This window comes from Caloenas nicobarica, chromosome 3, assembly GCF_036013445.1.
Source record: "Caloenas nicobarica isolate bCalNic1 chromosome 3, bCalNic1.hap1, whole genome shotgun sequence".
NCBI lineage: Eukaryota > Metazoa > Chordata > Aves > Columbiformes > Columbidae > Caloenas > Caloenas nicobarica.
Genome location: NC_088247.1, coordinates 72,702,084 through 72,717,621, shown reverse-complemented (window position 1 = coordinate 72,717,621; position 15,538 = coordinate 72,702,084). Strand labels below are relative to the sequence as shown.

Genomic DNA, 15,538 nt, shown 5'->3' with positions numbered 1-15,538 from the left:
AGCTTTAAAACAAAATTTTACTAGTAAGGAGAAAGCTGTTAGTACAGACAATTTCTCCTCCATTTAAGATTTTTTTAAAGATGGATTTGTTTGTGTTTTTAAGAGGATGCTTTTACAGATCACAAGTCCAGAAAGACTGCAACAGGAAGACTGTTTCAGCAGAACAAGGGAAATCATGTATTTCATAACTGTGCTCAGAAGAGTATATAAAATTTTTAAAACCCTGAGAAAACAAGACTTTGCTAACATCTTGAATTGTGTCCAAATAAAGAAAACTACAATTCAGGAGTTTAAGCAGAGATGTCTGCTCATAGTAGCTCATATACTTACATGTTGAATGTATGTGTTCTGTACCAGCTGAAGCTTTTTTATGTTTAAAATCTGACAAAAGTGGAGAAATAAAACAATCTAAAGCAATTTGAAAGGCCTAATTTTTCCGCACTCTAAATTCTGTCACTGAAAGTGAAGCTTGCTGGATCAACTCCTCTTTGTCTTTGAATTATGAGATGGGGAACTAATGTTTGTTTCCTGTTTAGTGTTCGCCTGTACCGTGTGGAAGCGTTTTGTTCTTTTTCAAGCTTATTTTTAAAATGAACCTATTTTCCAGATCTTTGCCAGCCTATGTGATATTCACATCAAATTTATGCCACACTGTCCCAGTATATGAAAACACTTTCAAATAATACTACAGTATCATTTGACAGCATTTTGCTAAATGCAAGGTAGGAAGCCTTGCACACAATTCTATAGGCTGACAGTTTAATAGAACGTGCATTGCCAGTACAAAACAATACAGAAAAATTGTAGCACCAAAGCAATACTCTTCAAGGCAAAGCATCACAATTTCCACAAGCACTGGCATTTACCTTATGATAAAACTTCTGTAAAGCCTGAAGTTAATTTCAGCAACCAGCAAACTGCAGGTAAAGTTTTAGCAACTCACACACCTTCATGACATGCTTTATCCCCAGCTCTAACTTACTATGCTTCCTGGACACGTGAAAATAAACTAATTAACATCACTTCTATACTAACAGCAAACATACCACAGCGTTTTTCATCATGGCTTTAATAGTGAATCCCTCGGCGACCAGCTGCTTCTTTTTCTTCTCTTGCCCCAAGGGCTCCTGCTGCTGGGGGCACCTGTCACCTACGGACTTGGAGGGGCTTGCGCCCCCTTTCTCCACTACCATCTCCCCACCAGCGGCCTCGACCGACAAGAGGCAAAATACAGACTGGAAAAAACAAACAAACAAACAGACGTCAACGCCCCGCCCCAATAAGTTGGAAAACACAGTAGGTCTACCTCTGTTCCCGTCCCAACCAGGGACACCCTCCCACACACCCCTCCCGCGCCTTCCGTGCCCCTGACAGCTCTCCTCATCTCCGCCTCGTTCCTTCTCCCCCGCTCTCCCTCTTCAGCATCGCAGCTGGTCTAGCTCCTCCTCGCCGCTCCCGCTCCTCGCTCCCCAGCCCTTCATCAGCTCCTGCACTTCTTGCCCCGCTCTGGGACCCTTTCCCGCCCCGCCTGCCCGTGTCCTCCCCCGCCCCTCTCGCCTCACCCCCTGCGCCACCCGCCGGGGCCCCTCGGCGGGGTCGTTACGGGCGGGGCGGGCACTGGCGGCTGCCGGCGCTAGCACGCGTCCCCGGCCTCGCGCCCGTCACTAGGCAACGCGTCAACAGCCGGGCGCTGTGCCGGCGGGGACTGGGTGCGCGGGGCAAGCACGCGCTTAACCGGCGAGGCACAGGCGGCAAACCGCTGCCACGTGCAGCCCGCGCGCCGGTGCGCCGAACAGCGGGCAGGCACCCCGCCCCGCGGCATCAATTAACGGAGATCAATTAACGCGGGGGAGGGGAGAGGCGGTCACGTGGGGAGAGCTGGGCGGTGTGAGGCAAGAACTACGCTACCCAGAGGACTCCGCGCCCCCCCGAGGCGCATACGCAGAAACGCCGCCAGCCGGCCCGGCCGCTCGCGGTGCTGAGGGCTGCAGCGAAGCGCTCCAGAGGCGGGTGCGGCCGGCACCGGTGCGCGCGCGCGCCGCCCTTCTCTCCTCCTTCCGCGCCGCCGCCATGATAGGTGAGTAAGCGAGCCCGGATGCAGATCCGCCCTTTCCTGCCCCCCCCGCCCTTCCTTGCCGCGGCTGCCGGTGATGCAATGGCCACGGCGGCTTGGGCTGGTTTGGGTGTCCCCGGTTCCCCTCATTTTCCTCTCGGTTCCCCTCGGTACGGCCGCCCGCGCCGCCTCCCCTGGTGGTTCGGCGGAGTGGGGCGCCTCGGACTCCGCTGCGAGTGGTGGCGGCGGGTGCCCGCGGTCACCGCCCCGGGGGGGTCCCCGCCGTGACGAGCCGGCACTGCGCGGCGCCCGGTGGCCGCGGCCCCAGGGGCGCCGCGCCGGAGCAGGGTGCGCCGGCCGGGCTGTGACCTCGCCTCGTTAGTGCGCCTCCTGTTAAAGCCCTTCATGCGCTTGGCGGGGCCGTGCAGAGGACTTCGGGGTCAAAGTACAGAGGGGTCAACGCTCTCTCCCGTACCCCTCTGACGGGCGATGACCCACCACCGGTCATCCTGGGGCTTGTGTTCGAAGTCACTTTTAAATTACGTTTTATTTCCCCTCAGTGTATCGATTGTAAATACTGTCGGGCAAGGTTTCTGTGACTTGTGAACCTTTGTGGCCTTGCCTAGTATGTATCTGTGTCATTGGTCTGGCATGGTACTTGCTCACAGTGACCTGAAAAAGAAGCACCTTGGGCCTAATCATGTTGGCAGTTTGGTCATTTGGTCCTTGAGTTGTATTTTGCACCCATGGAACACTGATGGTATGACATGTGAATCAATTGTTTCAGCAGTGGGTTTTTTTCTGTGTGTGGTTTGGTTTTGGTGGATTTTTTTTGTGTGCATGTGAGATGAATCCATGCCTAGATGGTCCCACAAGTTACAGAGTCTGTTTTGTAGTCATTGCTTCTTATTACACATTTCATCTTGCTGTCACTTTCTAAATTTTGTAAATAATTTAAAGTAAAAGCTATAAAATGTACTAGATGCTCTTATGGCAATTCTTTGCCTTCTTCAGGCTTGCTGTTTGTGTCATCTTCAGTGTGTCATAGCTGCTGTCTATGTAAGACCTGATCAAATCGGAAAGCTTGTAGTTTGTCAAAATATTTGTTGTTTTTAAATTAAAAATTTCAAAACTATCCAAGAATCCTATGTGTCTTTCAACTTGGCATGTTTTTTTTTAGTGGTGTATGAACTCAAGTATTTGGGTAATGTTCTTTTTATTTCAGCTTTGCAAAAGCTAAAAAGAAAGTTAAAAGCAGTTATTTAAGTCTTATTTTCTGTATAAATATTTATGTAAATCCTGTCTTCCTAGTTGGGGGACCTTACTGGGTTTTCTTGTCATTTGGACTATTTTTTTTTTTTGTTATGTAGCAGAGAAGATTTTGAATTAAAGGCTTGGCTTGAGGAAAGCACAGACGGTCAGATATATCTTTCATTTTGCAATGTTATATCCTCTGTGGATTTGATTTCTTGCTATAGTATATAAAATACATATGTTTACAGAGCTGCAATGTGTGTTAGCTTTTGAATGCTTTAGAAAAGTTGAGTGTGCATAACCACTACCCATGTGGTTAGAGAGTTAATGCTTCTAGTCCTCCTACTGAAATCTAAATGTTTACTCGCTATGCATTGAAATAATATTTATATGATGGAGGAACTGTGATTTTATTTTCACTGTGGCAGATGAAAATATTTGTGAATATTGATTATGAAATATACATACCAATTAGTTGCAAATTCAGAAGCACAGCTTTGCAGGAGTTCCCACCTTAAATGACTTAAGCAGCAGCCTTTTATTTCAGTGAAAAAAAAAAAAAATCTGAAAAGAAAAGAACTGTCGTCAAAGTGTATGATGTAGAGAACTAGTCCAATTTCCTGCTTTCTGAAAAGTCTCCTCTAAACACTTATGAACTAGGAATACCATGGCAAAATTGGGAGCAGGAAGGCAGGGATGAAATAATTTGTGTGATCTGTACCCAATTTTTTGGCCAGAAAGAGTTATCCTGTGAGGCACATGGTATATTTTCTAAAATGTTTTGGAGTTTCATATCTCTGGAAACGCTTTATCTCCTCATGAGTTCTTGTGGCAAAGGATTCAACCATATAGTTGTGCAACACACAACAATTCTTTTGATTTTTAGTTTCCTATTTTGTACTTTCTTTTTATGTCCTTTTGTTCTCATGCTTTGAAATAGGGAGAACAAACTTGATAAACATGTTAGTATTCATATTTTTTTTCTTCTCTGGTGTTACTCTTTTTGTCCAGTGAAAAACAGTTTGACTCAGTCTTCTTCTAAGTGTTTGACCGTGCTCATGGTTCTTTGAACTTTTTGTTTCCCCTTCCTCCCATGAATTTTTTAAAGATAGTTTGCTGAGGAAGACTTCCTTCCAATAGCACCTGTTGTTCCAGAAGAGGTTAGACAATTGACCTGTATAAATGGCTTTTAATAGTCTTCATATGATTTCCCATCCTGTTTCTTATTACATTCTCCTTCCTTGTTAGTTTTTGTTTTCTGAACAGAAATTTGTGGAGAAAGATTTGCTTATGAATGGATTTCTGAGTGCTAATGTGTTACCTGGGGGGAAAAAAAAATCATATATGCTTATTTTCAGTAGGAGGTTATTCCCTGTGGGAAGCCTTCAAAATATGTAACTGTGTTTATTTTTATCTGTGTGACATCTGCTTTTAGAATATCATAACAGCAAGTTAATTATGTAACGGTCCATTTGTGTAGAAATTCTGTGGACAAATTTATCTGCAAAGTGCATGGCAGCTGACACATGCATGGCATTGCACAGAATTCATCAGTGCTTCTGTAATTCTAATTCTAGGGTAAACCTTTAAAAGTATTTATCAAGGTAAATGGTGGCTCTTGCTTTTATGAATGCTTTTAGAAGATTGTTCTGTAATGTGCTTTGCTTTTGAGTTGCCAGAATGATGCCTTAGTGGTCCTTTCACTTGCACATATATTGCTTTTTTTAAAGTTACAGTTTATTTATACTGCTTGCTCATGTGCTGTTCAGTTAAGGATTTCAGGAAACTCTTCTATATAAAATTACTTTTAATTTAATAATGAAAAATACATAATTATATAAATGAAGGAATGTTTAAAGTAGTGGGTTTTTTATTTTGACTAGAAAATACTGTATGTATGTATTCTGACTGATGCAAGACAGGAATCCTTGCGTAAATTACTTGCCACTGGGGAGTCAAATTCATGTTGCTTTCCATCTTTGTAACAGTGATGAAAGTTAAATGAACTGAATAGCCACTGCTTGAAGGACCTGTGTCATACTTCATTATCTTCTGTCAGCCAGTCTTCAAAAGAGTTTACTGTAGATGAAAGTGTTTCTGTGGACAGCTTCTATAATACCATGTACCTGAAGCTTACAAGACTCCATGTCGTGTTTCCAGATTTGTATCTTTCTTTGTCACTTTGCTTCCTATCCCCCATTTTTTTTCTGAATTCACATATAGTTTCCTAGTAGCTTCATTGTGCTTCAGTGGAAATGCCTGTTGCAGCTAATTCAAAGCTTTTCAGCAGTGCAGGTAAGAAAATTTAGAAAGCATGAGGTTAGTGGTAACTCATGTCTAATAGAGAGAAAAGTGATCAACCTAGAGGCCGATGAGCACTGGCTGGAGTCGTCACTACCTGCTTTCTCCATCTCTTGCGATGCCGCACTGGTTAGGTGCCTTGAGAGCACATTTTTAGCATTTGTGGCTGGTATGGTCTGCTGGTGACTCCTCACAGTGGCTTTTTCACCTGATCAACAAGACTGTTGCTTTGACACAAAGCCCTGATTAAGATAATCTTCTAGAGCTGTTTTGCAGACTCCAGCAGTTGAGTGCCCTAAACAATGTGCTGATACGTAGAGCTTACTCTGTTGTGGTCAAGAACTATGCAAAAATCTTGGATGAAATCTTAACCAAACCTGAAGTTTTGGCAGAAGATAATATTTGATTACTTATTGTAAATTCTGTCCTCGTAGTGTCTCTGAGGTGCCTGTGCCAGAACTGATAAGGTACAAAAATCTGCACACTTTTGCCTTATGTTACAATTGTTTTAATGTACCTTTTCTGTCGATACTGACATGCATGTAAGTTCTCAAACAGCTTAACTATGTCATATTTTTGACTTAAAGAACAGAGAGTAGCCCCAGGCAGAGTATGCTTAGATTTTCGGATAGCAGTAGAAACTCACTGGAGTTGTGCATAGAGTGCACAAATTTTTAAGCATGACTAGCTTTACAGTGGAGTGAAACTCCTACATTTAGATCATGAGTTGAAGGTTAATACTGGTACTTGCGGTATTAATATGCTTAAAATTTGACACTTAGATTTGGGAAAAAGTTGGAAATTAAGTTCTGTTGGAAAAAAGTGATCATTAGTTCAGCCGTTTGTCTGGAAGTTTTCAGGAATTTATTTCACAGATTCCTAAAACTTTTTTATATATTTCAATATCTGAAAGATAAAATTTTCTTTTATTTTTTTTTATACAGGTGACATTAGTAAAATACTAGCTTGCATTTTTCTGCCTTGGTCAGAGCAGAAAAATGTTTATACTTATGATCTCAACCTTAGGTCTTAATTTGTTTTTTAATTTTTGTTTTAAATACAGGCTTATCTATATGACAATGTATGACAATGTTACACAATTTCAGTCTTTTATTTACTTTTTTTAAACTGGCTGAACACTGTTAAGTCTGATAAACTCAGTACAACATTCATGCGGATGCATTGCACTGTGCTTGTTTGTTATCACTGGTGTCATAGTTCTGCTACTTTGTAAGGAGGTCTTGGTCATGCTCTGTTGACATGTTGGAGAGCTTTTGTGAGGACCCATGAAAAATACAGAACAGGGCCTGAAGTATTTATGAAATGTATTCCACAGCTAGGTTACATACACCTTGTTATTTTAGGATGGTTATTGATGATAATTTTAGGAACAATAGTTTTCTACCACTAAAAGAGAAGATAGAAATCAATGTTAGCTAATGATATAGTCATGAAGTAAAAGACATGAGGAAATGGTGGGAGTTATTTAAATATGTTTAGAAATGGAGCATGGAATTGATAATGTATTTTGTAAAGAAGATTTTATGTGTGAAATACTTTTTGGTTAACTTAAAAAACTTTACTGAAAATTAATAGTTAATAATTTAATTAACAATTACAGAGAATCATTAGAGGTAACTTACTTCGGAAAGAAAACATATAGGTAATAACAATAGAGCTTGTGGTGTGCTTGGTTTCGTTGTTGTTTTTATTTTTTATTTGCTTTAAAGGATAAAATAAAGGTGGTCACCTAAAGATGAAGATTTAATCAAGCTGAGGGCTTATTTTTAAGTAAGCACTTGAAAGACATCAGTTGACCTCGTAGCATTCCAGTTTCCCGTTCATACTTCTTCCATATTGGTATCAGGTTCAGGAAGACAGATTAATCAGAACGTGTAATACACTGGTGGTATTTTGAAGATGATACAAGATAGTCTTTGTGAATTGACAAGAGCTGGACAAAAACTTCATAGAGGCTTGTGTACCTAAGTTAATTTGATAAGACAAGTTTTTCAGCAGCAGAAGTTTATAGCTGTATAATTTGATGCAGTGTTGGTAATTTCTGTCCTGTGGTCGAGACGTTTGAGATTGTAACAGGGAATGTGACTTCAAGAGCTGGTCAGAGAGAGCAAGTAACCCTTTGTGCAGCTGTTTAACAGCATATAGCTTTTATGTTGGTACCTTGTCCCAATGTTGCCCTTTTATTTATAAAAATTAAATCTGTTTCACTGTGTGTTATGTCAAGCAAGTATTAGTGAAATTAGTAAATATTTGTGTTACAATTTGGAAGAAGAGGCAAGGCTAACATATAGTCTAATGCTATTTATGATTTTATATTATTCTTACTAGTTTATTGCTATAGGAAGCTAGCAGTTCTGTAACTTCAATCGCTTTCCATTTTTTGGAGTTTTTTTTTCTTTGCTTTGTTTTTAGATGGCAGGATTAAGTAGGCTTCTGAAAGATTTAATTAAAAGGCAAAATAAATGTCTAAATTCAGTATATAGTTGTTTCTCAAACTTTTTTTTTCTCCCCCAAAAATCCAACAATTTTAAAATTAGACTATGGGAATATATTTTCAAACAAGGTAAAAAAACCTGCAACATTGCTCAGCAATGTACACTATTGATGAACAATTCCTTCAAATGCTTCTATTTTATGTGTTAGAGGAAACTTAACAAACCACAACAACAAACAAACAAAAAAAGAGGAGAGGGAAAAAAACCCCACCACACAACAAAACCCACAAACAAAACTGCCAAAAAATCCAAGTTGCAGATTCAACATATGAAAATGCCAATTTAATAAGGAATTGTTCCAAGCATTTGAACACTTTATTTGAGCACCACAGTACATGAGAGTTTTATAAATACAGAAAAGAAACCCCCAATACCTGTGTTAAATATTGTAGATATAACACAGGAGATGAATGAAAATTAATATGTACCTCAAAACATAGAGGCTTTGTTTTCGTATTAAAAATTATGCTACAACAATGCTGTCTTTAGGTATTGCTGCATCTCTTGCTGGACACTACTGATTCCTGCCCTTACACCAGCAAACTAATCTTTCCTTTGCAGCAGAGCAACCTTCTTTCCAGGCACACTGTGAAGTTGAAAAATGATTCAGAAGAAATAGTTTCTTTTTAGTCTGGGTCAATTCACGATGTGGTGACATGAAAGTTATGTGGGTGTGACTAAAGGGGCATACCTTAGCCCTGTTTCATTGCTTGTCCCTTTAAACTGCTGAGTCACAAACTGTGGTGTGTAGTGGAGCTGATTGCCCCCTAAAGGAGGACATTTTGATGCCCTCCCTTCCTGCTTACTAAACAACAGGATATTCCTTGAGCTGATACAGATACTAATTTGACTCCAGAGTGACCTGTTCAAGTGACCTGGGTTGTCAAAAACCTTCCTTAGGAGCATGGGAGGTTTTTGGTTTCTGTAGTTTGTGTGTTTTGTGTGTGGTGGTTTTGTTTTTGTGGGGGGTTTTTTGTTTGGTTGTTTTTTTTGTTGTTGACATTTGTTTGTTTTGGGTTTTGTGTGTGGTTGGTTGGTTGTTTTGCTTACCATTGGATCAGCTGAGAACTAGTGTTGGTGCAAGGGAAGTGACAATCCATAATTGGATTGGCCGAGCTATTTCTTAGTCAACAATATTGGCAATAATGTTACATTCCTGAAAACCTGTTATTGAGTGTTCAATAGCTATTACAGGAGGAAAAAAAAACTGAAGTTAAAGGAAAATATTGCATCAACTTCATGGAATTTTTCGAGAAATATCTCTCAAAGAACAAAAAGCAGGGAGAAGGAGAAGGCCCCAAATTGTTTTAAAAATATAGAAGACGGGCTATCGATAGTTAACATTGGCAGGTCAGCATTTCTGTAGTGAATGAGAGATGAAGGTGGTAGTAGAGACATGTTGCGAAGGGCTTTGACAGTGAAATACGATTCATACAGGTGTAATCAAGTTAAGGAGAATAAGAGCATGGGTGAAAGTGTTGGCTATCTGGATGACTGATCACTCCTGTGTTGCACTCTTTTTCAGTGTGTTGGTAATCTTTCTGCATAAACATTTCTATTTCTCATTGTTATGAAAATAACCTCGAGGAAGCAAAATGACAAACTCTTTCAGAATTTCCCTGAATGAATTTGGACTAGAAAATAATGGTGCCAGCTTAGCAACCAAAGGAAAAGTATTTTGGGAATTGTCTACTTAGATACTTTGATCTCATGCTGTGAATTTGGGTTTCTTTCTTTTGTTGTTGTCATCTTCGTATTCTATTTTGGTTTGTGTAATGCTATGTGTAGCTCCACTACAATACATACTTTTCACTGGAATAGTGGTTTGAGTTGCAGATCATTATTACACTTACTTCATGAACATGTGGAATAATCTTTCTGATGGTTAACTTGATTAAACAAAACCTAAATCTCAGAATATTGAAGACTACTCACATTTCATGTGCATGACTGGTTTTGCTGGGGTTGTTTTGAGCCTTTTTTTTGTTTTGTTACTTTGCCAAACAGATGTATGTAAAAGATAGTTCATTCTTTTCAATCATTTTTATTATTGAATGGTTTTTTATGATGCACTGTACATAAATATAATTGGACTGAAAAACAACTTGAAACACAAAATGCAGCCAGTGATGTGTGAAGTTTTCCGTTAAAAGAAGGAAAAATAGAAGTGTTAGAAATGTGCAGGTATATACCCAGAATTCACAAACTGCCGCTATAAAGGTTGGTTTGGAGATAATTAGCAGGCAAGCTTTAATTATATAATTGTCAATTTTTGCACAATACATGATTTCCGAATTACAGTGTGTGGCATCTTGCAAATGTTTGTGTTTTATGACAACTTAATAAGTAAATTTTAGTACAGTAAAATAGTTTCTTTACTATCTATATTTCAGATTCCTAATGTTGTACCTTGGGCCTCTCCCTGTCCCTTTGTATTTTGATCAGTGCAAATGGAGTAGAAAGGTGATGACTTTACAAAATAAGGATAAAAATCCATCAGATTTATCTGTTGTAGAAAAAGCCATCAGTACCCTCTGGTCTGTTTTATTCCTGAGGCTGGACAAGATGGAGAAAGAATTAGTTAATTGCTGTGCACTTTTGGAGGCAGACTGAAGTCTGCCTGATTATACTAAACAGGCTTTTAAGCAGTAATTCTTGTGTCGAATCACTTTTCTCAATAAGCATGTTCAAGTCTACATTAGTATTGTTAGTGTTTAACGCAGGAAAAATTGTAGCACAAAAGTTTTTCTTTGAGGGATATGAAAATACCTGTGAGATATTTGCCACATTATTACAAAATCTCTGTTAAAATGACAAGAGACAAGAAGAAACACAAGTTCTTCAGCCGTTAGTCCAATATTAAATTTGAGTTCAGCAATCCTAAGGGTAGAAATTAATGAACAGTTCATCGTGAGACTGGCTTTTATTTCATGCCCTTGAGAAGTTTGTACAGTGGTAGCTGGTATTTGTGCTAGTAAATATGCGTGTTTTCTGAAGAAAACAGTCTGATTAATGAATTCTCGTGAATTCAGTCCAAAGATTTCAGTAAATAACTTGTCACAATTATGATGCATTAAGTACACAGTAGCTTTATGTAGGACATTTCAGTGATGTCTTTTTTACAGAGGCTACATGCCTATCATGGCTAAGCCATAAAATATTTAGCAATTTCTTCTAAATATATCATAATAACATCCAAAAGAAGTGGCATTGTAAATTATATGCTTCAGAGAAATTAACCATGTTAACTGTTTTCCTGCTTTGTTACCTCTAAGCAATTAAATTTTAACAGCAAAAGCACTCTCTTGGACTTTGGAACCATTTGAGGCTGTCTGCAGAAATTAATACCTCTATTCATGCTAACAATCTCAATGGAGGAATATTTTTAAACTCTGACTCTCAAACTATTTTAAAGCTTTCATTCCCTCTGATGACCCTGACATTGTGATATTATATGCCATTATTTTCTTCTCCATTTATCTTTGGAGAGGGGGAAATGATGAGGAGACACACACATCTAAGAATAATGATGGGCCATTGCCCATTAAACATCTCAAAAATAAATTATCTGGATCCTGCATACAGTTTTTAACCCCCACTTCTCAGCATTATTCCAGTTATGGTTGCTAAGGAAGACTGATGATTTTCTATACTTGGCTGGTTTGAACTAAGTTGAAATGATGAAAGGAAGCTGGTTATCAGATGAACATTGTCAAGGAGTGCCTTGCCATTAATGTCTTCCTTTTTAACCCCGTTTTTGGAAATCTGACCAATGAGATTTTGTGTTTATTTTCTGTAGATGTCAAAAGTTCTTTCGTGTGTTACTTGTCCCTGTAACATAGATATTTTGCTAAGAAAACAACAAAAATACTTTTACATGCTCTGTATTCCATGTGTTTGGAAATTACTTTGATATTCTCTTATGATTTGAGGTCACACTTTGCCTCCAAGATCAAAGCCTAAACCCTTCTACTGAGAGTATACGCAATCCTGGTGTGAGTATATGAAAGAAAAGTTGGTTTGATTTATTAAGAGCTTCAGAAGCTGGTAAAGATGAATGAAGATACTAATTGAGGAAGGAGCTTGTCTGTGGCAGTTTAACGGACAGCAAGGTTATAATGTATTAATGTGTACGAAATGAAAGGACAACTTTATAGAGAGGAGTTGCTGTTAAAAGGTGTTGGTTCTGCTGTGTTATTTGTGAAGGTGGTTTGAACAATACGTTTGTTTTCACAAGAGTCAGACATCCTCGTTTGCTTTAGTTTGTCTATGAAAGCTTATTCATGTGACTACAAATGTCTGAAATTTTTTGGTATACTATGTAAAACAGTGAGCTTGCATACTAAACTTGCTTATGATGGCATAGATGAGCACTGAAGCAAATTCATTTACATTTTTAAGTTGTTTGTGGTATATAAAGCCCACAAACAAACAAAGTGAACTTGTCTCTCCAGAAACAAGATAATGCTTGGCTTTGTTCATCACTGTTTTGATGACCAGTGTGGGTGTTTTGTTGAAAGCGTAAAGCTTTTCTGCATGATGACATAGTTCCACTAGTTCTTTTCTTTTTTTTCCAATATTTCCATATTGTTTATGCTGCAGCTTTCTCTCTTTTGTTTAGCATTTCTAAATGTTTTGCTTAGTAGTGAATTTCTGCTCTTAGTTCACTGGTTTTTTTTTTTTTTTCTTTCTAGTAAATTTAGACGATAGAACAGTCTTGTGTCAGAACTAATATATCAGATTTAATAACTTTCAGTGTATAGAGCTAAGGATATTTAGTTAACTTCGGAAGAGTAAGTATCACAAGAAACTGAAATGCTAGTGCTTTTCAAGGCTATTATGCAAGCTATTTCTCTAAGACACCCTTTCCATCAGTGGAAACATTAGCAGTGATTGAATTTTTCCCTTCAAAATTCAAGCAACAGTGTTCAGCTGCTTTCTGTCTTAGTCATTTTCTGTGTATTTTTTTTCCTTTTCTAAATATACCAATCCTGTAAGTTTCTGGTGATATACTTTGAGGTCATGGGAAAAGTATTTTCTATTTTCTTCATTGGTGTTAAATAAAGAGATGGTGGATGATGGAGGCAAAAGTGATTCTTATTGGACATCATTGCATCTCTGGCATATGGTTCTCCTTTCAATTTTAATTTTTTTTGATGAGCTGAAATATTTTTGGTACATTTATGTTTGCATTTCTTCCTTTTTCTGATACAGTGTCCTCTGTGGAATACTCTCAGTAGAAACATATGTTCAGAACTTCAAAGTAATTACACTATTACTAAAAGCTTCATAATCAGATTACTGGAACTCAGTGTTGAAAAAATTTGATTTTCTTTTATCCAATCATATCAATTTCATTCCAAGCTGCTCTCTGACTGATTGAAGAAACATGGCAGGACAAAGTCAAAGACTTTTTAGAATATCTAAGTCTGGTATAGACCAGTTCCTGAAGAAGAAAAAGGAACTTAGAGCAGTTTTAAGTCTGAGAGGATAAGATTAAAAAAACCCTATATATATATATATATATATATATATTTATTGCCCATTCTAATGGTAAAGGGTAAATTTTTAGTTGTTGCCAGACTGGCTGGGGATAACTGATGCACAAGATTGCTTCTGTATGGTGATCGACCATCTTTCTCAGAAATAGTAGGCTCAGTATGTATCGAAGCTGCTTTGTTTACAAAATGTTGCCTTTATTACCTTTTTTCTTGTAATAATAAATTTGGTTTTGTGATCATATGGTTGTTGAAAAAGCTGTTTATTGCCAGGAACAGTTTTTAGGGTCTACAGTTGAAGATATTGATAAAAAAGATGGGAAAAAATAAAAAGGAAAACAAGCTTCATGTTGCTCTAGCACAGTTAGGGCACTTCAAAAATTCTTAGTCAGATTTAGAAGAAGATGTCAAGAACAAGAACTATACCTGCACTCCTTTTTTTTCTTGATCTTTTGTAGCTCACCTGGAAAATATGGGGTCTTTTAAGAACATGAGATGTTGTCTTAATGGTCTTGAACAAACAGGCCATGTTTGTTACGGTCTTACCAGGCCCTGGGTGTAGCAGTCTGTTGACATGCTACGTATTTTTCTCTTCAAGCTGTGTGAAGCTCCAGTCTGACCTTCAAGTTGAGTATTTTGACGTTACATAATTTTAAGGTACTTTCTTGGTACCAACTCTGCTATTGTGTGAGATCTACCTTTAACCTGGTGTGTGCTTTGTGTAAAGAGAGACAGTTCTGAGTCAGATAAATTCTAAAATTGGTTAATGATTAATGTTTCAAGTTTTAAAATTTTCTTTGTTTTTGTTTTTATAGTCTACTTTTCATTCTGCTTGCCCTCATTGTAAACAATAAAATAGCAGAAGAAGCTGAAAAGTTTCTTTTACAGTACTTTTAACAATTTCCATTAGAATTATCTTGTTGGAAGCAAATATCCCATCTGGTTTACTCTTTAACACAGCAAAACTCCTTAGTGAGCTGTGTGGCAGAGCCTGGCTGAATTCCACACAATGAGGCTCTTGGCCCTAAGCAAGATGAGCACAATCTGTTTCCCATATTTCTAATAAGGAAGAGAAGAGTTTCTTCATTTGCTTCTTTGTTGCATTATGTTTACATTTTATGCCCTGCTTTCTTAGAATAGTTGCTTTCCTGCTGTTCTCAATTTTTTTTTTCAATACAGGTAAAATGAAAATGCATTACAGCCCTATAAAAGTACCAAGTGCTGCTCTGAAGTAACGTTAAAACTCAAATTTTTAGAGTACAGCGCAGCGCTTTGGCCACATCAATCTCATCAAACATCCGAAGCTTAGGGGAGGCACTTCAGGGGCCATTTCTGTTGCCTTAACATGTTTTGGGGATAAATACAAGACTTGCATAACCTGTACTAAAATCAATGGAAGTCACACAGCTGATCCCAGCATTGCTCTGAAAGTTTACCTGTGCTATCTGAATTCAGGTAACTGCTTCAATCTGTAACTTTATTCTCTCATTTGTACCTGAGAATTATTGAGAGTTACATATACTTAACACAAGTTGCTTCTACTGTGGTGTGCATGTAGCTCTGCCTAGGTATTATGAAACTGCACCTCTGAATTAATCTTGGGATTAATTACTGCTTTTCATTATTAATATGAAGTTAAATGTAATTGCACATTAAAAAGTATATGTCAGATACTTTAAAGATACACCATACAGTTAATCTAGCATTATCAAATCAGTGAACACCTGCTGTATGTTCACATACTTACCCTTTTGCAGAGAATTTGGGTTCTTAGCCAGGTAGTAACCTGACTGAAGGACATGAAACTTGTAAAGCGAGCAGGACATTTTGTGACACTAGCTTTGCAAAATCATGTCATTAATACATTTAAGATTTAATTTTTTTTCTTCTCATTTGTGTAGAGTTTTATATAAAAA

The 15,538-nt window shown here is 38.3% G+C and overlaps 2 protein-coding genes across 2 annotated transcripts in view; one reads left to right on the top strand and one right to left on the bottom strand.

Annotated features, from left to right (window-relative positions):
- PACRG (parkin coregulated) overlaps positions 1-1,214 on the bottom strand; it is a 232,700-nt gene extending 231,486 nt beyond the window's left edge. The window contains exon 1 of the mRNA XM_065632369.1: positions 1,047-1,214. Coding sequence (XP_065488441.1) covers positions 1,047-1,193 — 147 coding nt within the window. The 5' untranslated portion in view covers positions 1,194-1,214. The remainder of the gene's footprint in view (positions 1-1,046) is intronic.
- A 755-nt stretch (positions 1,215-1,969) lies between these two features.
- Positions 1,970-15,538, top strand: part of PRKN (parkin RBR E3 ubiquitin protein ligase) — a 732,034-nt gene continuing 718,465 nt past the window's right edge. Inside the window, exon 1 of the mRNA XM_065631599.1 lies at positions 1,970-2,077. Within this exon, the coding sequence (XP_065487671.1) occupies positions 2,071-2,077 (7 nt within the window). The 5' untranslated portion in view covers positions 1,970-2,070. The remainder of the gene's footprint in view (positions 2,078-15,538) is intronic.